The sequence below is a fragment of the Balaenoptera ricei genome, chromosome 3, assembly GCF_028023285.1.
Source record: "Balaenoptera ricei isolate mBalRic1 chromosome 3, mBalRic1.hap2, whole genome shotgun sequence".
Classification (NCBI taxonomy): domain Eukaryota; kingdom Metazoa; phylum Chordata; class Mammalia; order Artiodactyla; family Balaenopteridae; genus Balaenoptera; species Balaenoptera ricei.
Window position 1 is genome coordinate 180,345,973 of NC_082641.1, and position 26,158 is coordinate 180,372,130.

The 26,158-nt window shown below is 58.8% G+C and overlaps 1 protein-coding gene across 5 annotated transcripts in view; it reads left to right on the plus strand.

Moving 5' to 3' along the window:
- NFIC (nuclear factor I C) overlaps positions 1–26,158 on the plus strand; it is a 64,981-nt gene that overhangs the window by 3,547 nt on the left and 35,276 nt on the right. For 2 of the 5 annotated variants that reach the window (XM_059918796.1, XM_059918801.1), the window contains exons 1-2: positions 2,976–3,090; positions 12,454–12,985. In XM_059918796.1, the coding sequence (XP_059774779.1) occupies positions 3,061–3,090; positions 12,454–12,985 (562 nt within the window). In that variant the 5' untranslated portion in view covers positions 2,976–3,060. Of the gene's footprint in view, positions 1–2,975; positions 3,091–12,453; positions 12,986–26,158 lie in introns of those variants that run through there. The other 3 variants (XM_059918798.1, XM_059918800.1, XM_059918797.1) reach the window with 2 other exon arrangements.

The window sequence follows — 26,158 nt, forward strand, 5'->3', positions numbered from 1 at the left end:
AGATATATGTATATTCTTTTTTAAAAAATCCCAAATGAGATCTTGAGTCTACTTGCTGAGTCTACAGCAAGGGTTCTTAACTGGGGTGGTTCTGTCCCAGGGGATACTGAGTGATGTCCGGGGACACCTGTGGTTGTCACACTGGGGGGCTCCTGGCATCCAGGGGGTGGGGGCCAGGGATGCTGCTCCACCCCACAGTGCCCAAGACGGCCCCCCCAGCTATGGTCCATAATGCTGAGGGGGGAGGAGCCCTACGCTGCGGCATGCTTTCCCCTGCGCGTTTCTTGGAGGCATCTCCATGTGGGGGTCCCTCGTTCTTTTGTGGAGCTCCATAGTATTCCAGCCTGTGCCCCCGGGTGGCATTGCTGAACTGGTCCCCACAGATGGACACGGTGGCTGGCTCCAAATTGTTGGCATTAGTGTTACAGGGTGACAGTCAACACCCTCATGCGTCCGTATCTGGGACAGTCACAGATACAGTCCGTATCTAGCCTAAGAGTGAGTGATGGGGAGCGTGCATTTTTAAACTAAAATGAGCTAAACTGTGCGCCAAAGTGCCAGGAGCTAAATCATGCAGCCCCTTTCTGGGATGTTATACACACAGGTCCAATCCAGCAATTGCTTTGTTTAGAAAACCCTAGGTACGGTCCAAACACTGGCTGGTTTACCCACAACAACCCAGAGGGGTAGAAACTATTATCGTCCCATTTCACAGAGCGGGAAGCTGAGGCACAGGGAGTTTTAGCTCCTGGATGGAGAAGACATAGACCCAGGCTGCAACCCTGCACTGCAACTGGCCTGCTTTGGACCTACTGTGTACACTGTAGGGACCACTCCTGCTAAACTGGATGATATATATATATATGTAACTCTTCAGTGATGTTTGTGAACTGGTATCTGCCACCACGAATATATTAACACAGTCTTCCCACATGTTATCTTAAGGATTCCCATCCGCCCAGACTTCCAAAATGCGAGATGCGTCTATTGTTGCCATTTTACAGATGTGGAAACTGAGGTCCAGAGAGAGAGAGAAAGAGAGAGTGTCTGTGGTCTCTCCAAACTGTGCCTTCCAGAGTAACCTAAACTGCCTTGGGAAGGCTGCCCGTGGGGTGGGCGTGGTGGGCAGTCTGGGGGTCACTGCCACCTGGGAGAATGCTCCAAAGCCAATTTGAACTTGGAAATGTCTGTGAATTGGGGATTCTGCCCTCCAGATGTTCATGGCATTTTATTAAATAATAAAATATTGCTTTATGTCACGTCGGCATTTGGATTCCTAGACACCTGCCCTTCCCTTTCTTTCTGGGGTTTAAATGCCCCCCATGGCTGCACAGTGGATTTTTTAAAAAAACCATCTGTGAAGTGCTATTTGAATGACCGTCACCCACGTGCAGGGGGAGCCGGCGGGACGGAGGGCATATGTGTCCTGTGTGAATCCTGCTCACTTCTGGTCCAGCTCCAGGGCCCCAGGTCAGTAGCATCCGTTCCTGGGGCGTCGGTTTCCTCCCCTGTAACACGGGAGAATAACAGAGCTGTTGGCGTCTTCCATGCCCCTGGGCATGGGGCAGCTGCCTGAAGTTGGCGAGAGGTTATCATTTGTACTCGGGACACACGGGGCAAAATGGCCAAGCTTTCTAAGAATGTCTCTGTGCATATTTGACGGAAGGTCAAGGCGCTGCTAAGTGCCAGTATTCTTATGCTGATCAACCCCATGGGGTGGGCACTGTTCCTCCACTTCACAGGGGAGGACACCAATGGGGGAGCATCCTGGTCTGCTAGGTGGCGGAGGCCTCTGAGAGAGCCTGGGAGGATTCTCGGAGTGAACTGGGGGAGGGGTGAGGCTAGGTCATCAGCAGCAGGTCTGTGCCCATCTATTCCAGAGGGAGAACAACCGAGCTTGCAGAGTGTGGGCCCTGGGGCCAGGTAGCCGGGCTCCAAGCCACTCCGCATGCCTCAGTTTCTGGATCCGTGAAATGGGCACACTGCGGGGGTCAGTAGGAATTACCAGACACCCGGGAAGAGGCTGCGAGGTTTTATCTGGCCAGCCTGAGGTACTGCCTGGACATCTTCCTCCTGGGGTACGGGGGCGACATATGGGGGAGGCCGAAGCCCACCAACTCCCAGTTCCCCTTTGATGCTGGCTGAGGAGGAGAGAGCAGATTTCTGGAGGCTCCCCTGTTGGTTGAGGCCCTTCTGGCCACGGAAGGGCAGTTGTAGCCAAGCTCCTCTGCCTAGGAACTGCAGCCCCTGTCTGGCTCTCGGGAGGAGCAGGGGGAGAGGATGCCGTGGGACCCCTTCTCCCGCCAAGCACCCCGGGTTGTACATCTTTAAGGGGAAAGAGGCGCGCTCGCGCCGGGCCTCTGCACACGTCACTTCTTCGTTCTTTCCCAACCCCCCCACCCCCACCCCGCTCCTTTCTCCAACTTCCCGGCCCGCTCGGGGCGGGTTGGGGGGGGGGTCTTCAGAATCCACCTATGGCCCTCAAATGTCCTGCAGCAGCCCACCCCCTGCCCACTAGACTCGGGCTGGCGGTCCAGGGGGACCCGCTGTGGTCGGGGTGTGCATGGGCCCGTGGGTCCCCGTCCGGTGGCCCTGCCCAGGGCGGCTGGAAATTCGTAATAATAAGCAACGATGGGGGTTCAGGAGGCATGGAGAGGGGGAGCGGCTTTCGTTCCTCGCTCGCGCTCTTTTTTCCCTCGTTTGTTTGAAAGTTGGATGTTGAGAAGTGGGAGGTTCGGGGTGGGAGGGGAGAGAAATTGGGGGAGGGAGAGAGGAGGTTGCCAGAGGGAGGAGAGACAGAGACACAGAGAGAGACAGAGACAGAGGAGGAGGTGGGGGGGGACAGGAAAGGAGGAGAGAGAGACAGAGAGAGGGAGAGAGAGAGGGAGTCGGGCGCAGGAGGGAGGGAGAGCGCGGGAGGGAGGAGGGAGGGAGACCGAGGGAGGAGGCGGCGAGGAGCGCGCCGGCCGCGGCCGCGGGGGGGGGGGGGGTTTGGAAAAATGACTCAGTAAGTTCAGCGCGCCCGCTCCGGCCGGCCCTGCGCCTCCCGCCGCGCCCGGGATGTATTCGTCCCCGCTCTGCCTGACCCAGGTACGCCCCCCGCCCGGCCCCCGGCCCGCGCCCCACCGCGCCCTGGCCCCGCGTCCCCCGCAGCCCGGCCCCGGAGTTTGGAAGCCCGAGGAGGCGGGACGAAAAAGGCGCGCGTCCCTCCCGCCGCCGCGGCCGGGATGCCCCCGCCGCCGGCCGGGGTCCGGTGGGGGGTTGGGCTGGGCCGGGGACACCTCCCCCCAGCCCGGGACCCTCACCGGGGACTCCCGCCCCGCCCCCCGCGACCTCTCCCCCTGGCTCGCCCTACAGCCTCGCCCTCCCCGGACGCAGAACGCGCTCCCCCACCCCAGCCAGGAAGGTCGGGGGGCGCCCGGGAGAAGGCCAAAGGTGGGGCTCTGCGCGAACCCCCGGCCTGGACCCAGGCCTGCTCCTAGGAGGAATCGAGGGAGTCCTGGTTGGACCCTGGACGCCCGGGGACTCTTGAGACGAGGACCCCTCTGATGCGTTCCCCGGACCACCCCCCCAAGCTTGTGCGCCGCCACCCCGGCCCTGGGCAGCCTTTTCCCCCATTATTGGCCCACGTGTGCGCGGAGGGGGAGGGGGCCCGCAAAGTTGGAGGCGCCAGCAGTGGGGGGAGGGGTGCCCCGACGTCCCGGCTCGGTCTCCCTCTCCCCCCCCTCCCCCCGTCCCTCAACCCCATCCCCATATTTTCGCCGCATCGATTGTGAGTTATTGAGCCGCCGCCGCCGGGAGGAGCCGGGAGGCCTGGCGTTCTGGGGTCTGGCCTGGGCACTGCGGCGCTGCGGACGCCCTCGCCAGCCCGGCACCTGCCCCTGCCCCCGCCCGCTGCCTCTCACCCCTGGCCGAGCTCCCAGACTGCCCGGGGCTCGGCCCTTGTGCAATGACCCAGGGGATGTGTGGGAAGGGGGCGGCTGCCCCTGTCCCGGGTCGCCCCTGGGGGACCCCTTCCCTCCCCCAGCTCCACGGCAGGGAGGGGGGCACCCTCCCAGGTCTACTGGTTCCACCCTCCAGCTCTGCCCCCACCCCGGGTCCTTGTGTGTACTTAGGCCATTGGGGTCCCGGCCTCAGTTTCCCCTGAAGTGACACGGAGCTAAGGCAGGTTCCAGAGAGGGGCAGTGTGGCCTCCAAGCTGTAAAGTGCGGGGCACAGGGAGGTGGGAGTCAAGCGGGTGGCTGAGTGTCCTGCGGACCACTGTGCAGAGAGCACGTGGATGCCAGTCTCCAATGGGGGTCCCCCCTTTCCTCATCCTAGGGTGCCCCTCACTCACGGCAGGCTCCCTCTCACCCGCCCCCTCCAGCTCCTCCAGTTTCTGGCTCCCCAGGGGGGAATGTGAGGGCCGGTGCTTAGGGGGTCTCAGGGCCTGTCCTACCCATCATCCCCGGGGTGACCTTGGGCACGTCCCTGCCCCTCTCCAGACCTTCCTTCCCCTCCAGAGCAGCTTTGGGGGTCCCCCGACGCAGTCATCACTGGCCCCCCTCTGCCTCTTGTCGCCCGAAGCTCCCCAAGAACCACGAGGGTCCTAGTCAGGGTTGCCGGGTGACCTTGGACCTCCCAGTCTCTGGGCTCAGGGGGTGGCCTGGGTGGCCCCAGGGTGCCCTCGCCTCCTCCACCCTTTCCTCGCGCTCGCTCCCAGAGCCGCCCAAGGGGGCTGAGCCCAGGGAGGCTATTCCAGGCGAGGAGGTTGGACGGCAGCCTATTGTCACTGGGCCCTGGAATTCCCCCGTCAGGACTCCTCGGGAGACAGGCCCCCGTCCACGTTGCCCAGAGTGGGTGGCAGTGAGAACCAGAGCTGGTGTTGTGCTCCCCGGGCCTGGCTTTCCCTGGGGCGCAGGGCAAGGATCAGCCAGGCGGGCTCTTGGTGGAAACATGACAATAAAAATACCTGAGGTTGCTGTGTGCGAGGGACAGGGCGACCAGGAGACAGAGACAGGCAGAGAGGACCAGGGAGCTCCCAGGCTCGGATGGGGATGGGGTGGCCCAAGCGCAGGGGGCTCCCCCTCCTCTGCTTTTTCTCCCATGGGTGCCCCCACCCTGGAGGGGAACCCAGGTCCCCCTCCCAGGACCCCCTCAGTGTAATCCTCGCAGCTGCTTGCAGGCCCAGCCTGGTCTGGGGTCTCCAGCTGGGGAGCCCGGAAGGACCAGACTACCCATGCAGGACCCCCACTCCTGGCGACCTCATCGCGCCCTACCCATTCCTCTCTGTCTGTGTCTCTCCCTCTCCCTGTCTCGCTCCCTTTCCATCTCTGTCTCTCCCTGTCTCCCCCCTTGACTAATTTTACAACCTGAGCCCATCCTAAAATAGCTCCCTTTTAGCCGATCCGACCCGGATCCTGAGCCGAGACCGGCTCGGGGCTCGGGGCTCAGGGCGTGTGAAGTGGCGGGGGGGGGGGGGGGCTGCTCCCGTGCCAGCCTACCCTGTGCCCCCGGGGTCCTGCCCACCGAGGGGGTGGCAGCCGCGGCCCGGGTGGCCCTGGAGGATTCTGGGAGCCCCGTCCCTGTTTCAGTGGTGACTCAAGTGCTTTTCACTTTTACTCTGAAGAGGAACTGTGGAGCAGCCGTTACTTCCATAAATCCTGCCGGCGGGAAGGCCGGCCTCCCCGCGCTTGCCCCGCTCTGGGCCTCCCTCCCACCCGCCTCCACCGCCACGTTAGTTATTCCGGGTTTGGGGCCAAATCCCTCTTGGCTGCAGTGCCCAGGATTCCCCGGGGCCGCAGGCTGGGCCTGGGCTGCAGCCACGGCAGTGCGGCCGCCAGGGCCCCCTTCCTCATTCATTCATTCTTTCCTTCATTCCTTCACCTCGTTGCCTTGCTGGGCAGCACTCTTTTTACCCCATTTCTCCAGTGGGGAGACTGAGGCTGGGGGAGGGTCCCCGGCTTTGGCTTGATCGAATATAATAGATCTTCATTAAGCACCTCCTATGGGCCAGGTGTCTGTTGCGGGTTTGGGGGGGAAGGCACGAGGGGCCAGCCTGGTGTGGGTTCTGGGAGGCTCTGCTGGGATTGAGGGTCCCCCAGCACCTCAGGGCTGGGACAGGGGCCAAGACCAGAGAGGGCTAGGGCCTGCCCGGGGTGGCACAGCATGGCTGGTGGGGCTGGGGATTCGGGGCCACTGCCCACCTGGCTGTTTAGCCAGGCCTGGGCAGTTGGGTGCTCCCTGTGCCCCCCCCACCCGTGGTCTGATGGCCTCTCACTGGCTCCTGTACGCACAAGCTCGCCCCACGTCTCTCTCCCTCTTTCTGTCTCTCTCCCTCTTTCTGTCTCTCTCCGTGTCTGTGTCTCTCCCCCATCTTTTCTCTGCGGCGGAGGTGCCTCGGCGCGTCAGGGTCGGGCGCCTTGTAAATCACGACGCTGGGATTCTGGCCGAGTCAGCGTTCTCTCCCTCCCTCTCTCCCTCTCTCCCTCTCTCTCTCTCTCCCTCTCTCCCTCTCTCTCTCTCTCCCTCCCTCCCTCCCTCCCTCCCTCCAATATCTCTCTTCTTTCTCTCTCTCTCTCCAATGTCTCTTTCTCTGCCTGAACCTCCTACCTCCCTCACACCAAATGGATGGGACACGCCGAATGTCCTGGGACCTCCTGCCCCACGAAAGCACGTGTTCACAGTGACCTGCACGCGCGTGCACTGCCTCCTCACCTGGGTGTGTGTAGACCCTCGGCACGTAGTGCCTGCAGCCCACGCTCCCACACGTGTGAGCATGCAGACGTGCACACGTGCGTGCCCTGAAGGGTCACCGAGCAGAGACCTAGGGCGGCCTTGGATCTGCATGCAGATCTCGCCCAGGTGGCTGTGTGTCTCTGGGCAGGTGACCTAGCCCTTCTTCAGATGTTTCACCCTTAGCACAGGGCCTGGTATACAGTAGGTGCCAAATAAGCTTGGCTGTGATTGTGGTTGTCTCTAATGTAATAACTGTATTAAACATCCCATAGGCATTTTCCAACTTACCCTCCTTTCCTTCTGTCGCTATCTGCTCAGCTTGGGCCGGGTGACAGGGACAGTGGTGACTCCCCCAAACCTTGAGCCCTGAACCCCCAGCCAGGGTTTTTCTCTTGGTCTTTCCTCCCCGCTCGCCCAGCCCTGTCCAGGGTCTCCCTGAGTTTGGCCAGACCCACGTGGGTACCAGCATCCTTTGTCCGTCGGGGTGTGTGCATAGGTAACAGGCAAAGGATGAGATTGCTCCTTTGCTGATCTGGATGCTGAGGACGCAGCAGTGGATGAAACAGATCAAAGCCATGCCCTCGAGGGGCTACAGTGTAGGTGAGGGGCTGTCAGGACCGTGCTGCCGCTTTGGCACGTGACCCAGGGCTGAGCAGGGAAGCGGGCCACACGGGATTCAGAGAGAGCAGGTGGGGTGCAGAACGGGCTTTGCTGGGAAGTCCCGAGGATGGGGCCAGACCCTGTACTCAGGGAGCTGGCAAGTGGGGCCAGGGAGTCAGGAGGCACCCAGGTCCAAGTCCCAGCTTGGCTCCTTCCTGGCTGCGTGACTTTGGGCCGGTGGCTTCAGTGCTCAGTGCCTCAGTCTCTCCCTCTGGGCAACGGGCACAACGATTGTTCCCATTTCATAGAGTTGACAGTTCAGTACATGCTCCGCCTCGCTCCCTGTCTGTCTCCCCCACACCGTGGCCTTCTGGCTCAGCCCCCAGCATCCACCCAGGACACCACAGCACGGAGAGGGAAGTCAGGAGGCCCAGGGCTCAGACTCGCTCGTCACTTTGGCGGGGACTTTCTACTCCCTGGACTTAGTTTACCCAAAGTCTTCCCAGGGGTCCTTACCTTCCTGCCCTCACCACCTCCACTTTCCCTATTGTTCACTCAGCTCCAGCCTCACTGGCCTCCTCACTGTTCTCCCCAAACATCAGGCATGGTCCTGCCTCAGGACCTTTGCATGTACTGTGTTCTCCACCTGCAAAGCTCCTACCATGGAGTGTCATCTTGTGGGTCTTTGTTCAAGTGTCCTCTCCTATGAGAGACCCTCGCTGACCCCCCCTAGCTAAAAAAAAACAACCCCCGGCCCCCTCCTCAAACTCCTTTAAATTTCTCCAGAGCATTTTGTTCAACCTGGTATTTTATTCCATGTTTATTAGCTTGTTTAATATCCATCCCTGCCCACGTCAGGATCTGGGTGAGGGCCGAGCCGAGGACACTGCTGGGTCTCCAGCATCATGCATGGAACTGACACAAAGTACATACTCAGTTAATGTTTGTTGAACAACCAAATGAATCTCTCCCTCATTGGATAAGAGCTGTTCATGAGCTATGATGCTCTGAGCTTGAGGGGAGGAACCACTCTAGGTTAGGAACACTTACTCTGGCACCAGATAGGCCTGCGTTCGAATATGAGCTCTGCTGTTTGACACTTAACCTGGAGGAGGGGACATTGGAACCAGGGCTTTGAAGGGTGCATAGGGGTTTGGGATAAAAGCTTAGGGATGGATAAGAGATTCTCAGTAATGTTTGTTGAATCACTGAGTGAATGAAGGAGAGAGAATCCTTCGTGGAAAAATTGTGGTTTGGGAATTGGAGTTTCACGTCCTGGTTTGCTGCCCTGGACTGTCAGGATGGGAGGGCTACAGGGAGGCCCAGAATGGGGCACAATCCAGTGCGCAGTTGACCAGTCCATAGCGCCCAGCAGGGGCTTGAACCCAGGTGTCTACCTCCCAGCTGCTGCTGTCCTCTTTGGCCAGGAAGTCCCAGCAGGGAGAGCAGGAAAGGCTGCCTGAAGGAAAGAACACTGAAGACAGGGTTTTGAGGGATGTGTAGGAGTTCAGGAGGATTCTTGGCATCTAACTTGCCTTGGCCAAGTGAGGTTTCTGGGAAAGGCCTAGTCTTGCTGCCTCCCCTCACCTTGCAGCTCTGATTACCAGGGCAATGAATAAGCCCCCCCACCAACCCCCAAAAGGGTGCAATGTCCTTTTCTGCCCTTTGTACAGAATGAGAAACAGGCCCAAGGTGGAACAGTGATTTGTTCCTGGATCATACAGAAGGTGAAAATGGAGGCTGTTGTCACCCAAGCTCATTCCCTCAACAAGTCTGCCTGGCAGCGAGTGCCTCAGCCCTGGGCCTCAGGGTTGGGGGAGAGCAACTGAGCTGGACTCAGAGACCCCAAGTTGTGTGGTCCAGGCTGGGTCTGGGAGAACCCTGAGGAGAGCAGGAAAGGCTGCCTGAAGGAAGGAACACTGGAGAGAGGGCCTTGAGGGATGTCTAGGAGTTCAGGAGGATTCTTGGCATCTAGCTTGCCTTGGCTGTCTCCCTTGCCCTGTCAGCCAGTGAGGGCATTGGGAAGTGCCTGGGGAAGAGGCCTTGGTTGTCACAGGTCTTATGGGACAAAGAGAGTGACAGGCCTGCCTCTCACCTGGGTTGACCTCCCCAAGAGGATGTGGGAGGCTAGGGCAGCAGGTCCATGACCCAGTTACAGGCTGTTTGTCTTCCTCCAGGACCAGCTGGGGTCACCAGTGACGTGGGCTCCCGCCCCTGCCCGCCTCCCTGGCATCTTTCCCCAGAGAAGGCCCGGGGAGGAGGGGGTAGGGATAAGGCAGAGGCACGGGGGCTTGGAGAGGGGAGGAGCCAGAAGAGGAGAGGAGCTCGGAAAAGGGGGAGGGGGCTCAGAGACAAAGGGATTCAAGGGGAGGAAGAGTCTGGGCCCAAAACAATCGTAACAACAACATCAATAATAATAATAGCGCAATGCAAGCTTTTGAGAGCCGGGCAGATAATGGGGTTCACATGCTAGGAAGAGATGGCACCCCGTTCAAGAAGGCCTGCTGGCTGACACTCCAGCTGCCCCTTCCCAGCTACCTCTCATTACCGCCCCAATAAGCTCCAGGCCTCGGGTGGCAGCCACAGCCATCGCCCAGGCCTCCTGCCACCCTGGCGTCCCCTCCACAGGGGACAGTGTCCTGCGCCTCCATCGATTTCCCACCCCAGCTTCTCTGGCAAGACGACCTGGGCTCTGCTCCCGGCTCTGCTGACCGGCTGTGTGACCCTGGGCGAATCGCTCCCCACCCCTGGGGCTGGCATGTCAAGTGACATGGTGACACAGAAAAAGCACCTCTGAGGTTGGATAGGACCTGACAGGGGACCGGCCCCCTCTATCCTCCCTCCGCCTCAGCAGGTCAGCTGGGGCGGGGACGGGATGGGGGAGCGGCTGAAAAGGGCCCCGAGGTCCGGTCCCCACCACAGCTGTTACGGTGACTCACACGTTGGGTGCCGTTGGCATGGGGGAGCTGGGCTGGCACAAACGGAGCCCCGTTCCGCCCCACCCCGCGAGGGCAGGAGGCTATTTTCAGAGCCTCAGTAATAGGGGAGATCTGAGGTCATCCCCCAGCCCCAGCACCTCATGGCCAGAGGTGGCCCAGGGGAAATGGAGCTCAGGGTAGGGAGGGGCGCTGGGTGGGCGGTACCGTGGGCATCCAGGCCTGGAGGTGGGAGCAAGCCTGGCCACATCCATTTAGAAAAACCAATGCGTGGCCCAGAGCAGCGGTTTCCCTGTCTCCCCGAGAGACCCTGGCCTCACAGAGAGCAGACTGCTCTGAGAAAGGGGCCAATGGGGTCCTGGGTTCTTGTTCTTACGCCGACTCTGAGACCCTCCAGGACCTTGGCCAGGTCTCTGCCCCTCTCTGAGCTTAGTTTCTCCATCACACAAGGCGTAGTGGAGCCTCGGGCCTTTTCCTGCCCCTGGGAGATTGTAAGCAACTGGAATAATCTTTACAGCGACAACAATGTCAATAACAATAATAATAATAATAATAGCATAACGCAGGCTTTTGAGAGCTGGGCGGATAATGAGATTCACATGCTAGGAAAAGACATCACTCCCATTCAAGAAGCCCAGCACAGGCCCCAGGCAAGAGCGGGGAGGGGGGACCAAAGTTTCTCTTCTCTGTCTTCCTTTCTCCTTGAATTTCTCATCCCTTGAGGCTGAGAAACCAGGTCCTGGATGTTATGCAGACTCAGTTTCACTTGCTGAAAAATGGCGAGAATGAGACAGCCCCCTCCCACCCCTGTAGAAGGGGATGGGGGCCTCCCATGGCCCCACGTTCTTCTCTGAGGGGCCCGATGGGGGCTGCCGTTGTTTTCGTGGGGACGTCAGATGGGTGTGTGTTCCTGTCTCAGCTCTGCCCCTCATGGTTGGGTCCCCTCTTGGGGTCTGTTTCTTCATCCATAAAATGGGTGTTGTGGCCACCCAGCAGCACCACTCAGGCAGAGGGAGGGGGATGTTGAAGTCACAGCTCTGGCCAGGTCGCTGAGCCTCCCAGGCCTCGGTTTTTCCATCTGTGGAATAGGTCTGTGGGGGACAGGGTAGGGTGAACTGGCCCCCAGGGGACTCTCTCTCTCCAGCTCTAAACCTCCATGGCTGAGCTCCCCTTTCTCTGGTGCATTCTGCTGTCTTGCCTCCTTGGGCCTCAGCTTTCCCCGCCCCTGTAATGGGTCTATGCAGGAACCACCCCCTCTATGCAGGAACCGCCTCCCCACCCTTCCATCAGCCCCTGACATCCAGGTGGCCCATCTTGGCCTGTGGACCTCAGCCAGTCCTGTCTGTACATCTGGGCTATAGGAATGACGTCTTGTCCTCAGTTTTTTCATCACTGCCAAGAGCCGGTTGAGGCAGCCCTTGGACCCCTGTCTGGTGTCAGCTTCCTCTGCTGAGCAGTAGGTCTGACAGACAAGCCCCAAGTGACCCTCTGAGCCTGGTTGCTCCTGGAATCGTGAGCATCCAGTGTGTGCTCAGCCCTGCTCTGGACATTTGAGCTCACACTCTAGTTCAGTGGTTTGCAAACTACAGTCACAGGGCCCAGTGCCCACCGTCTGTCTTTATAAATAAAGTTTTATTGGAACACTGCCATGCCCATCCCTTACAGCTCCTCTGTGGCCAGTCTTGCACTACAGTGCAGAGTGGAGCAGTTGAAACAGACACAAAAATACTCACTATCCGGTTCTTTATGGTACTTTTAAAGTTTCCTGACCCCAGTTCTAGAAGGCAGAGAATGGATCCGTGCCACCAGCATTCCACCATCCTCAGTTTTCCCCATCTGTACAAAGGGTCCCCATCAGCCTCCACCTGGGACCACCAGCTTGTCCTGCCTGTACATTGGGGTTCAAGACAGTCCTCCATGAACGACTGCCTTGGCCTGTGCCTCCCACGTGGTCCAAGCCTCAGTTTCCCCATCTGGGCAATGGGTTCTCAAACGACCCAGTGAGCCTCTGCTGGGTCCCCACTGGCCTCCACTTTTTTTCCCAGGACATGGAGGGATCTGCAGCAGCCCCTTGCACACCTCTGCCTGGCCCTCCTTCTAGCGGGTCTGCCTGGGGCCCCTGCAGCCTCATTCTTACGGGCGGGGCAGTGGGTCCACGGGCCCCAGCGCCTCCTGACCTCTGGTCTCTCCCGCCCCACAGGATGAGTTCCACCCGTTCATCGAGGCGCTGTTGCCTCACGTCCGCGCCTTCGCCTACACCTGGTTCAACCTGCAGGCGCGGAAGCGCAAGTACTTCAAGAAGCACGAAAAGCGGATGTCGAAGGACGAGGAGCGCGCGGTGAAGGACGAGCTGCTGGGCGAGAAGGCCGAGGTCAAGCAGAAATGGGCGTCGCGGCTGCTGGCCAAGCTGCGCAAGGACATCCGGCCCGAGTGCCGCGAGGACTTCGTGCTGGCCATCACCGGCAAGAAGGCGCCGGGCTGCGTGCTCTCCAACCCCGACCAGAAGGGCAAGATGCGCCGCATCGACTGCCTGCGCCAGGCTGACAAGGTGTGGCGGCTGGACCTGGTCATGGTCATCCTCTTCAAAGGCATCCCGCTGGAGAGCACCGACGGCGAGCGCCTGGTTAAGGCGGCGCAGTGTGGCCACCCGGTGCTCTGCGTGCAGCCGCACCACATCGGCGTGGCGGTCAAGGAGCTCGACCTCTACCTGGCCTACTTCGTGCGCGAGCGAGGTGAGGCGGGGCTTGCGCGTGCATGCGGATCTGGCGAGGCCGAAAGGGGGTGCGTTGGAAGGTCGTCGAGGGGGGGATGCGGGCCCACGTGCGAGCGGTCTACCCGAGGCAGGGAGGTGGGCGCATGCAAAGGTAGGAGCCAGGAGGCTGGCCTTAAAGTCCGAGGGCGGGGACAGGTGCAGGGGGAGGATGTGAGCCCTGTGAAGGGCCAAGGGGACGAGGTGCGGTTCAGGGAGAGTCTGGGGTGGGGGGCAGGTGCGTCCTGGGGCTCTGAAGGTAGAGGCAGGCCCTGACCTTGGGGGGTCAGGGGTCCAAGGGGAGTGGCAGGTCTCAGGAGGTGAGACCCTGTCCCAGGAGGTCTGTTGGCAACAGGGGTGAGGATAGGCCAGTGACGGATGCACGGGGGACAATCTTATCCCTCCTGGGAAAGCTGGAGGAGAGCTGGGGTTGCACTTTGTGACTGATGGTTGATTGACTCTCGGACTTCCCCCAGAGACCCGACAGGTCCCATATTTCGGCCGAGTGGGAAGCTGGGGCGCTGTGTGACTTTGGCTAGGTCAGCAGTCTCTCTGGTCTCCAGTGGCCCCCACCAGCCAGCTGGGTGTTTGCTGGCTCTGTGGTCAGATGGCCCACATGGAGACTAGCAGGGTTTGCGGGGATGGGGAAATCCACGGCAGCTTCCCAGAGGAGGGGCCTCCACGGAGCTGAGCTCTGCAGAACGACTGGGCAGTGATGAGTGTGGGGGTATCCCAGGAGGTCAGCCGCCTGGACAGAGATGTGGAGGCTGAAGGTCGGCAGGTCTTGGTGGCCAAGGGCAGGCCCTGGCTGGGAGGGCGGTGGGGTCTGTTGCCCCGTTGTTCCTGGTGGTGTGGCCAGTGGAGCTGTCAAATGGAGGGTATCAGCATCCTTACGTGGATTGGGCCTGGGGAGACTCGCCGAGATCGTGTGTGTGTGTGTGTGTGTGTGTGTGTGTGTGTGTGTGTGTGTGTAGCGCGTTGGACTCTGGCCTGCCACGTGGCGGGTGGCAGCTGTGACTGTCTTCATGCGGATGGAATCAGGTGTGCCCGGAGACCCTAACAGGCACATGTCCCATGCCCCACCGTGCCCACCCAGGCTGGTACACACGTGGGTGTGAACCCGCACACACCCGGGGCTGCCTGAGAGTGTCAGGTGGGTGCACTCGGGTTGCAAACCCAGCCCCAAGCCCCCGTAGACCCCACAGGAGCCCATGTGATCACAACCAGAAATGATGGAGGAAGGCTGGGGGAGGGGTGGTGAGAAGAGAGGGAACTCCGGGGCTGGACCGCCCAGATTCCGAACGCAGCCCTGCCAGGTGGTGTGCTGGCTGTGTGACTTTGCCTGAGTCCCCGTCCTGTGCCTCAGTTTCCTCCTCTGTACAGTGGGGGTAACAACCATGCCAACTCTTAGCGATGCTGTGAGGATTCCATGAGGTCTCCTGGTCTCCACTGTGTGTGGGAGGGAGAGCTGGGGCAGAGTTTCCCAGTCTTGACCTTGATTCCTTGACCTTGACCCCATCTGCCCCTCCCCCGCCCCCACCAATTAGCACTAAACGCAGGGGGGCCAGAGGCAGAGGGGTAGACAAGGTGACTGTTTGCTGCGGGCGGGATTGGGGGTGTGGGCAGGGGCAGCCTTGGGGGCTGCAGTGCCCATTACCATGCAGGTCCTGGTCTCTCTCACCACATCCATCCTCCTCCTCCGCGCTGAGCTGATAAAATTTTGAAGCGAGTTTTCTGCCAGCGTCAGCACAATCTCCGGGCGCCTCCCCTCCCCCAGCGGTCCCCTCCCCCCTCAGCTCAGCAGGCAGGCCAGGCCTCCGGGCCTCCCCAGACACCTTCGCGTCCGACTGCCATGACTTTGCTGGCCGGTCTGGTCAGCATCCTCACGTGAGGGCCGGGGAAGGTCAAGGCTGCTGCGCCCGCCCGTGCAGGCTCCATCATCCCAGGGGACCACTGCTGCTCAGACAGGCCCCAGCTGACCCAGCTTCAGCTGGCTGGGAGTGAGGGTCGGGCGTGAGGGCCGGGCCAGGAACCCACGCCCAGCTCAGCCGCCTGCCTAACGGCTGGGTGATCCTAAACAAGTCACTTAATCTCTCTGTGCCTGCTTTCTTTGTTTTTAAAATGGGGCGCTCAAACATAGCTGTCCGGTAGGAGTGTTGTGTTCTCATGGTAAGCGTTCAACAAATAACCCCCATGCGGTCGTGAACACAGGTGCCAGGCACAGGGCTAGGGCTTTGTGGACCGTTGTTATCAACGTTATCGTCCTCATTAGGATTATGATTTCCCGCCTCCATGCCTTTGCCCATGCTGTTCCCTCTGCCTGGAATGCCTTTCCCGTCTGGAAGACTCCTACTTGTGCTTCAAAACCCCAACTCCCAGCTCCACTTTCTCTCCGTCAGGCATTTTTTCTGAGGACTTAGCAATTCTTTTCCATTCTCATGGCAACCCTGCAAGGCAGGGATCATTGTACCCATTTTACAGATGAGGAAACCAAAACCCAAAGAAGATAACTGCCCGGTGCAAGGTCACACAGCTAGGAAAGGGCAGAGTTAGGGTTTGGACATGGGCAGGTTCTGTTGCTGACACCCCTGCTAGCCTTCTACGCTCGGTGGCGGAAGGGGATGGAAGTAAATCACAGTGTAGGATGTGGGTATCCAGTCAACGTGGCTTGGCCACCTCCGGGCTGAGTCTGTGTTCTAGGCTCCTACCAGCTAGGGCCTCATCCGGGGTTCCCAGGCTGAGGCTGGCCCCCAGAACCCCCCTGCTGAGCTTCAGCTCCCCAACTTCCACCGCAGGACCCCCGTCTTCATCTGGGCTAGAGTTATGTCTCTCTTCTCAGCCAGGTAGTCATCTGACCTCAGAGACAACTGGTCACCTCCCTCCTCTCACCTTGTGGGTCCCAGGGCTGCAGGGGGTCCAGGCCAAGGCCAGAGTGCTGTGCCCACTCAAATCAGCCCTGCTAGGAGGCCATGGGATTGATGGGGAGTGGGGGAAATGGGCCTCGGTTGGCTTCTGGGGGCGGGTGTCACAGGGTGGGTGGTGGGACAGGCACCCGCCATTCGGCTGAAAGGAGGTACCACCTCTAGCGTCAGAAGCGGGGCCTTGGAGCCGACAAAATGACAGTGAGAGAGAGAGACAGAGAGACCCAGAGACATGGGGAGACACAGAGAGACCCACAGACGCATCATACACTCGACCCTTCCCTGTCCCAAGACAAGGGGACGAAGTCCAGCTCCTCACACGGCCTCTGTCCGTATCTCTCCCAGGGGGTGTCAGGCGGACTGCTGGAACCGCACCCCAAAGGGGAATCCCAGGCCTCCATCCTCGGGTTTATTTTGGAGGAGAGAAGGGTGGGGACGAGCCATGAGGAGGTCCCTTTAGCGCTGGGGCTGCCAGGCTGATCAGAGCCCAGGGCACCGCCTGGGGCCAAATTTGGCTTCTCCAGGCATCCATCTGGCACCGTTGTGGACACAGGGGCCTGATTCCAGGGGTGGACTCCGTGTGTGCCCTGGAGGTGGGCTAGAGGGCAGCTGGGGGGCCATGATGAGGGGGAGACATGAGCTCCACCTTGGGACATTGGAGCTGCCCACTCAATGCGTGCACTTTAGGGGGAGGGATGTGTGCAGTTAAGCAGGGCATGGGCAACCTGACAATTCTCAGTTAAATTAATAAAAACCTAATGACAGGGAAGGGTGTGGAGAGGGATGGCGGGGCAGGCACTCTGGCCAGGGAAGGCCTGAAAGAAGTGAGGGAGCTGCAGAGGGATTTGAGTGAGAGTGTGTGGGGCATTGGGGGGGGCACAGTCAGTGCAAAGGCCCTGGGGCTGCAATGGCCCCGAGCACAGGTGCTAGAGGGGGAGGTGAGGCCCTGTGCCTGGCGATGGGGAGGCCGGGAGTGGGTGAGCCGGCTCTCCTCTCTCCTGCCTCCCATTTGAGAAGGAGTCTGGAGAAAGCAGGGCCCAGAGAGGGAAGCCGCCTGCCCAGCCCCGAAGCCCAGCCAGGCCTCCCCGCCCCCTCTGGCGGCCAGAGAAACCTGAGGCGCGGGCGGGCACCGTGCCAGGGCGGGAGGGGGAGGGGCTGCCAGGCCCGCCCGCTCCGGCAGCTGCCAGCCCGCCCCGAGCCCCGCCAGCCCAGATGGTGCCCATCTGCTGACGCTGCCGTGGGCTGGCCTCCCGTTCCCGCCTCCTGTTCCCGCCTTGTTCGGTGCCAACCTCCCGGAAGGGCGCTGTGGGCAGGCGCTGGCTTGGGAAGCTCGCAGCTGCTAGAGGAGCTGCCCAGGGTGCCCAGGGAGGGGTCAGGAGGAACTGGGGGCAGGGGTCCCCGTCGCCTCCTGGATGGACCTGGGAAACAATAATAACAACAGAGATAATAGTAACAGCAAACACATATCGTGTGCCCGGTGCTGAGCCCATCCTACATCTGGTTTCATTCTCTCCACCACTCTGGGAAGGAGGGACTATTACCTTCTCCCCTGTTTCTGATAAGGAAGCAGTCCCAGAGATGGTCAGCCACTTGCCCAAGGTCACACAGCTCCTAAGAGATAGGGCGAAATTAGAACCCACAGATCCTGACTCCTTGAAACCATTAAAGGAAAAAACCTAAAAACCGCTTTTGAGGTTATCAGATGGAACCCACACCTTCCTAGTTGTACAGATCATGAAAAGAGCTGGCCCAGAATACACAGTGAACAAATGAATGAATATCGGTGAACGTTCCCGAAGTGCCTACCGTGCCCAAGCCTGGGGGCTGGGGTCTCCATAAAGCACACCCTGGGCTCGGATGGCAGGAGAAAGGGCCTGGAGCAAGGGGGCCTGGATCAGTCTCACCTCTGCTCCTGGCTTGCTGTGTGACTTAGGGCAGAGCCCTGCCCTCTCTGGTCTGGGGTTGGAGGAGAGCTGAGGCCAGGAAGGTAGGGCCTTGTGGGGCCACAGAGAGAAACAAGCCAGACCCTGACTAAGGGTGCTGCCGTCTCCTCCAACCCCTGTTAATCTTCATCCCAACACTGGCCCTGTGCTGGGGAGACAGAGGGCGGATGTGGACCGGAGCGCGTGTGAGGGCACCGGTTGGCTTGTGTAATGGATACAGTTTGTGTCCACACGTGCTCCAGGCTGTGTGAGGTGCATTCCCCTCTCTGCGCCTTAGTTTTCCCATCTGGAAAGTGGAGAAAATAAGAACTATGTCCACAGCATTGATGATTGGAGTGATCCCCGGACAGCATACAGGAGGCCCTGGATAAACGCTCAGTCCCTTCCCGGATCCTCTTCCCAGCCCCAGGTGGCAAAGGGGAAGAACCTCAGTGCATCTAGTGAACCAGCAGGGGCACCTGTGACCCAGGATGGGCCCCCCACTGGAAGCCGCCTCTCCAGGTGTCTGGGTGGCGGAGGGGTGAGGGGCTCTTGGCAGCCTGGACTCCCCCGGGGCTGAGCAGCCAGGTGGACCAGCCGTCTGTCTGTGCAGAGGCGGTGGCTACCCGGGGGTGAGGTCCAGACACCAGCTGACGATGTATTTATAGCGGCAGCAGGAGGCCTCTGGGCTCCTGGTTAGTGGTGCTGAGGGAGCCGCTAACCCAGCAGGTGGGAGCCCAGTGTCCGGAAGAGGTAGGGGCACGATCTGTAGCCAGATGGCCCAGGTTCAAATCCCGCTGCTCGTGAGCTGTGTGACCTTGGGCAGGTGACGTCACTGCTCTGGGCCTCAGTTTCCTTCCCTCTGAAATGGGCATGATACAGATGGTGCCTGCTTCACCGGGCTGGGTAGGGTTAAATGAGTTAATGCATGAAGAGTGCTAGGACAGGGCCTGGCACACAGTAAATGCTCACACATGATTTGGTGCCTTAAAAAGGAAGGCTATTCTGACACCTGCTACACCATGGATGGACCCGGAGAACATGATGCTCAGTGAGAGAAGCCAGACACAAAAGGACAAATACGGTTTAATTCCACTCACAGGAGGTCCCTAGAGAGTCACATCCACAGAGACAGGAAGTAGATGGTGGGGGCCAGGGGCTGGGGGAGGGGCTGGGGAGTCAGTGTTTCATGGGGACAGAGTTTCAGTTTGGGAAGATGAGAAAGTTCTGGAGATTGATGGTGGGGATGGTCGCTGGACAGTGTGAATGTACTTAATGCCACGGAAGTGCACACTTAAAAATGGTTAAAATGGTAAAGTTTATGCTACTGATATTTTACCACAATTTAAAAAATTATTTGTTGTTGATAATAATTATTTGTAAATCAACTAGACTTCAATTTAAAAATTCAAAAAAACCGATAATAATAATGAATAATAGTACATCGTCTATTATACTGCAATGATAAATAATAAAAATAAAATCAGTGATGGTAATATAATCCTAGTTATTATTATCACCGCCTTTATTATCATCATCATTCCTTTGTTTCTAGCCCCAGCTCTGCCCTCTGGCCAGCTGGGCAACCTTAGGCAAGTTAGTGCCCATCTCTGTGCTTCTGTTTCTTCATCTGCAAATTGAGCATAGGGAGTGTCCAGCGATTGGAGTTAAGATCGTATCTATGAGAAAGGAACCTCTTAGCACAATGAGTGCTCAGAAATATTTGGAGTTCTTTCCTGAGTAGCCTGAGTAGGTCCTCCCTCCCCCATGGACACCCCTGCGTGGGCGCCCAGCTTGCACGCCTGCACCTGCCAAGGCAGGGCCGCAGAGGATCCTGAGGACCCGAGAGGTGCGGAGCCCTCAGAAAACGGGAGGCAGCTCGATGCACCTGTGGCGGCCACCCCGGCGTGGCGGGGCTGCAGTTGCCACCCTGGCCCTGTGCCCAGCGAGCCAAGGGGAGGCTGAGGGCAGCTAGGGACATCTCTGGGCACCCCCCCTTCCGCAGACAGCTGCCAGGCCGGCCCCTCTCCCTCCAGCTGGGCGTGGGCAGGAAGTCGCAGATGGTCAGAGTCGGTGAGGGACAAGGGAGGGGGCACGTGGGAACACTGGATGTCTTGTCCAGATCAGGAAACTGAGGCCCAGAGAGGGGCGGGGCATTGCCCAGGCCGGCCCAGTAAGGGCCCTTCCTCTGGTCCATTCTGTCCCATCTTCTGTCCCAGGCTGACTTGGATGGGTGCCAGGATGGGAGACCCTGGTACTTCACGGTAAATGGCTTGCAAATGGGAAAGGGTTTTCAAGGCCCAGGGCGGGGTGGGGGGGGGCTGTGGCTGGTGGTGCTCTAGATTGCCAGAGCTGAGGTCTGCTCTAGATCCTCCAAGGGACAAGTTCTGGAATTTCCAAGGCCTGAGTTCTAGACGCTTCAGAGCTGGGATCTTTACCATCTGACAATTCTAGAATTCTCCCGGGTGGGTTCAGAGCAGCACAATTCAGTAGAAATACAACTCGAGCCATACAGGTAATTTTTCTGGTATCCACACTTAAAAGTATAAACCTACAGGGGAAATTAATTTTAACAGCCTATTCTGTTTAACCCAGGACATCCAAAATATTGTCATTTCGACACATAATCAATATGAAAAATTTATTGAGATGTTTCACCTTCTTTTTTGTCCTAAGTCTTTGAGATTCACTGTGTGTTTCAGACTGGCCACATTTCAGGCGCTCAACGCCACACGTGGCCAGTGGATGCCGTGTCAGCACTAGAGCATCTGCGTTCCAGAGAATTCCAAGGCAGATCTCAAATCTCCCAAGTTGGGTTCTTGAGAATGTGAGGACCGATTCTAAAACTCCCAAATCAATCATCAATTATCCAATCAAGTATTGGTTTCGTCAATATCCAAGAAGCCCTTAAGTGTATTCGTGACCATGGACGACAGTTTCCAGAATTCCACTCGTTGGGTTTTCACACGGCCAAGGACAAGCTCTAGAATGTTCTCGAGCTGGGTTCTAGAACATCCAGGGCAGGTTCTAGAATTCTCTGAGGCAGGGATCCAGAAAGTTCAGGTCAGAGTCGAGTAAGCCTGTCCTCAGACCCCGGGTGACTGAGCAGAACATTACAGAAAAGATGCCTGCAGAGGGAGAAGGAGGTCAATTTTCATTTTTTTGAGGCTTTTTGCAGACTGGCTGAGTCAGGGGCTGCGTGCTTGGGGGCAGCAAGGTGGATGGGGGCCCTGTTGTGGGAAAAGGTTTGGGAGCAGTTTGTGAGGATACATGACTATGAGAACCTGGGACTAGGGGGGCCCAGGAATAAGAATCAGGACTTTGTTTAATCCCCAGTAAACGTCTGTTATTTATTAGATGTTTGGACATGGAACCCTGCGTGTGTTTCCAGAGGCGCTTGTGGGGCTGTTGTGGGGAGGGAGCGCTTAGTAGGTCCTCGCTGGAAGGCAGCGGCTGTAGTTGGGGATTGTGACATTTGGCAGGAGGCAGGGGTTGTCTGTCTGTGTTTGGGGTGTTGGGGTGCATTTATGGGGGAACTGCAGGCATATTGAGGGCTTAACTAAATTAAATTCTCAGTAAATGTCAGGAATTGTTAGTACCATTTCGTTTCACCTTAATTCCACAAAGGTAGAGATTATCATGAACCGCATTTATCACATGGGAAAATTGAGACCCAGAGAGGTTAAGACACCAACCTGAGGTCACACAGCTAAAAGGTAGCATCTGGATTCAAACCCAGGTCTGAGGGCAGATCTGAGGGCCTACAACGGTCCCCTGGGAAGGGGCTGTTTGGGGTGTGTCAGGGACCTCCCCCAGAATGTCCCAGGACCCCTCCTTTGGGCCTAGAGGATTTTGGTGCTGGTGAGTGGATGCCAGGTTCAGCTGGATCAAGGAGCACCTTTGGGGGCTGCAGCCTGGCCGGGGCCCGGTGAGGGGGGTGGCTAGCCTCAAACCCTCGACATGGGGAAACCAGGAAGGCGAGAGATGCAGCCAAGGTCACGTGTTCCCTTTCAGTCTCTGTCTCTGGATCTCTTTCTCCGTCTCTTTGTCTCTCTCAGTCCCTGTCTCTGCCCAGCCCCAGTCTCTCCTGGTCTAGGCCAGTCTCCTCCCCTCACCGCCTCCGGGCAGCCTGTGGGCTGCCCGGAGGCAGCAACAGCAGCTGAATGGGCCCCTTGTTCCTGACCACACCCTCCCCTTAGGGTCACCCCGGGACAAGCTCTGGCAGCCTGCTGTCTTAAAGAGCCAGCGCCCAGAGAGAGGGGAAAAGAGGGGGCCGCTTCGCTCTCAAGCCCCACCCCCCAGCCTCCCAAGGATGGAGGAACTGAAGTGCATACATGCGGGGGAGCACCGCACCTGGACATCCCAGCCCCACGTGATCAGACGGTGGCCCTGGGGCTGTGTGTGCATGGTGGGGCTTGGGTTTCATCTGGCACAAATTCCTTCTCCTGTCTTGGCCGCCGTTTCCCCATCTGTATCTGCAGCTCCTTGTGCCCACCCGGCGGGGGCGGGGTGGGGGGGGTGTCGTTGGGCAGATGGAATAGTATCTGGGCCAGGTTTAGTACACAGTCGGCGCTCTTCTGTGCCCATCGTGCAATTATGTAGCCCCATTTTACGGAGGAGCTGAGCGGTAAGGCTCTGGCTGAGGCTACGCAGCCCAGACTTCACCCAACTCTGCCACCTCCACCCTCCGCTTGGGGCTGTGAAGCTTCAGGTTGCTCGCTTGCCGTCTCTGGGCCTCAGTTTCCCCTTCAGAGCAACGGGAACCGCCCCTGCCCACTTTCAGGCTAGAAGCCTTTCACTTCTCCCGCCCTGAGGATGCTGTGGCTGGGAGTTCCGGGCGTCCCCCAGGTAGGAGCCAACCCAGAGGGCCTCGAACGGGGCTGCACCCGGTAGCCACTCTGGGCGGCCTCGGCGCTCCTGTGCCCCAGGCCGGCCCCACAGACAGCCCGGGACAGGTTGCTGCCGGATGGACAAGCCTGTTCCCTGCTTCCTTATGTAACCAGGTTATGCAAGGGCAGCTGGCCTGCTTACATAAGGGGAGGCCGGGCCAGCCCCAGCTGGGGAGGGGGAAGCTCTTAAAGGGGCTGGTGTCTCCCGAGTCTCCCCTCCAGGGCCCTGTGCCAACCCACGGAGGGGAGCCTTATAAACTCTGGCCGATTCTGTACCCATCAGCGCCATCATTGCCGTCATTATTATTATTGCTGTTGATGTTGTTTATCATCACTCTGTTCTTTCCCAGGAGGCACAAAGCCCACTCTGCTTCTGACCCTCGGCTAGTCCCTTTTCTCCCTGAGCCTTAGTTTCCCCATCTGGGCAAGGGGGGTGGTGTCAGTGAAGGAAGGCAGTGGGGCATAACGGGGGTGCTGGCCCCGCCACCTGCTCGCTGTGTGACCTCAGGCAAATGGCGATCCTCTCTGGGCCTTGGTTTCCCCATCTGTAAAATATGCTTGCCTCTCTAGGTTACTGAGAGGGAAATGAATTCAGACATGCGAAGGGTTAAGATGGCATCGAGCACACACTCAGCCAGTACAGCTTCTTGGTAGTCAATAAATATTTATTAAGCGCTTACTGTGTGCCAAGCCCTGTACTGCGAACAAGACAGACAAAATTCCAGGCCTTGCGGGGCTCACAGTCTGGTGGGGGAGATGGACAAAGAACAAGTTCGTGATAAGGGCTATTGAGAAAAATAAAGAAAGGCAAGGAATAGAGAGTGGTGGGCTATTTGGGGAGGGACTGTCTGAGGACTTGACATTTGAGCTGAGACCTGAGGGTGAAGAGGAAGCAGTTGTGTGAATAAGTGGGGAAGGAGCAGAGGGCACAGCCTATGCAAAGGCCCTGGGGCAGGACCTGGTGTGTTGGAGGAACAGCCAGGTGGCCCTAGCGGCTGGAGCAGAGTGAGGGAGGGGGATAAAGGGAGGAGGGGAGGGCAGGGACTTGGGCTTTTACACCTAGGGAGGTGGGAGCCCTGGAGGGCTGTGGGCAGAGGAGGGGGCGGGGCCTGACTCAGGTGCTCACAGGCGCCCTCTGGCCACTGTGGGGAGGACAGACTGTGGGGGGTGAGGGTGGGAGTTGAGAGACCAGGGCTGAGGCCACCGCACTGGTTCAGGCATAGGCGGGCGACAGTGGGGGCCAGCCAGGCAGAGGCTGATTCCACAAGCGTGAGAATTCAGTGGCAGTGGTCAGCTTGGGTGGAGCAGGACAGGGCACGTTGGTCACCTGGATTATGGGGCCCCTTCGGAGGCTGGCGCTGGCCCCCTTACCTCCTACTTGGACCTAGGCAGGGAAAGGAGGGGCGGGCAAGCGCAGGGCCCCCGGTCACACCCAGGGCCCCTACTGGAGTCAGGACATTGTTTGCGGGCAAGCTGGGGTAGGGCTCTGGTGCCTGGGTGGCCCGCGGGGCTCTGGGCGGGCTGTGCGGGCAACTGCCGGGTGCCCAGCCCCAAGCTGGGTGTTCCACCTGCGTGGCTGCATTGTTCCCGTTTTTATTCCCCATCTCGTCAGGTGAGCTTGGGCTGGCATCTGCCCCGCCCTGCACCTCAGTTTCCTCATCTGTGAAATGGGAATGATCATCTGTAACTGCTCGGTGGGTTCCAGGAGCACTGGCACACAGTAGGTGCCCATTCAGTGACCAGCAGCAATAGTGCAGGAGGCTTGGGAGTGAGGGAGCCCCCCCGGCATGGGAGGCAGGCATGTGGAAACCCACGGTACTCACTGAGATGAGCCACTGGGCAACTAACTGAGTCCCCGCGACTGAGCCCCTGTTTTGTCCCTGCAAAATGGGACCACAGTCACAGAACCCCTGTGACACCTGGTCAAAGGCCAGCACAGAAAAGCATGTAGGCTGCTAGCACACTGTCCCAGCCCCGTGTGACACCTGGGGAAACTGAGATCCAGAGAGAATGGGGGTGCTTAGCCTGGAGTCACACAGCCAGTCGGGCAAGGAGATGCCCCTGGAACAGATGGCCTGGCTTCAAGCCATTCAGAGGGCCTCAGTTTCCAAATCCGTGAAATAGGCACACTGCGGGGGTCAGTAGGAATTACTGGACACCCAGGAGAGGCTGCAAGGATTTATCTGGCCAGTCTAGACACCTTCTTCCTGGGGTACTGGCATGACCTATGGGGGGGGTCTTTGGTCTCCCCCCATCCCCATCACCCAGTTCCCCTTAGGTGCTGGCTGAGGAGGAGATTCCTAGAGGCTCCTGGGTTAGCTGGGGCCCTTCTGGCCAAGGAGGGGGCAGTAGGAGCCAAGACCCCTCTGCCTGGAAACTGCAGCCCTGTCTGGTTGGAGCAGGCCTGTCCTCCTCTGCCCTGTAGAAGGGCTGGAGCTGGACAGTCTGGCCCACCCCAGACAGCCAGGGCTGTCTGTCTTTGCTGCATACCTACCATGTGCCTGCCTAGCCTCTGCCAGACCCAGACACGTTCAGTGAGGCAGCAGGTGGTGCGGCCAAGTCTGTCTGCGTGGGTCGAGTCCCAGCTTTGTGCACTTGGCCCAATTGCCTAACCTCCCTGAGGCCTCCTCTGCCCCTCTGTAAATCTGTATGTAGCTCCTAGGATTATATGTAGCTCCTGGCAATATAAGCTCTCAGTAAATGGAAGTTATGATTATTATCATTTTCATACACTGTTCTCTCTCCCTACAAGCCCCTTCTGTGCCTGGCAAACTCCTACTCAGACATCAAGGCCCCAGCTCCAATGTCACCTCCTCCAGGAAGTCCTCCTGGGCCCCCAGGCCAGGTTTCTGTTATTTTCTTGGGTTCCTCCTGCCCAGAGGTCCTGCCCTCTGATATCCAGGACCTGGAGCAGTTGGGTGGGCTTCCCAAAAGAGGATTTCTGCTGATCCTCAAACAATGAAGGGGGCCCCGAGATAGGCAATGCTTAGGTGATATTCTATACCCTGCCCTCGGCCTGTTGTAGAAATCCCTTGTATCACCACTGGTTGGAGTGCACGCCCTTAAACCTGGTCTTTCCCTCTGAATATCCCCCAGTTTTCCCAACATTCCTCAGATTCCTTTGTCTGGCAAGCATTTATTTTGCACCTGTTGTATGCCAGGCCCTATCAGGATCATCCCAATTATTCATGCAACAGGCATGTATTGGGTGCTGTGTGTGCCAGGCTCTGCTGGAATAATCGCACTCACTTGTCTGCAGACATCTGTCGACTGCCAGCTATGTGTAAGCATTGCTTGAGCACCGACTGCATGCCAGGCTCAGGGAAGAGAGGAAGCCCAGGGGAGGAGAAAAGTCTCCCACTAACCCTCCCTCCGGGCTTGGGCCCTCTAGTCTCCACCCTCCTCCTGCATTCCAGGCAGCGGG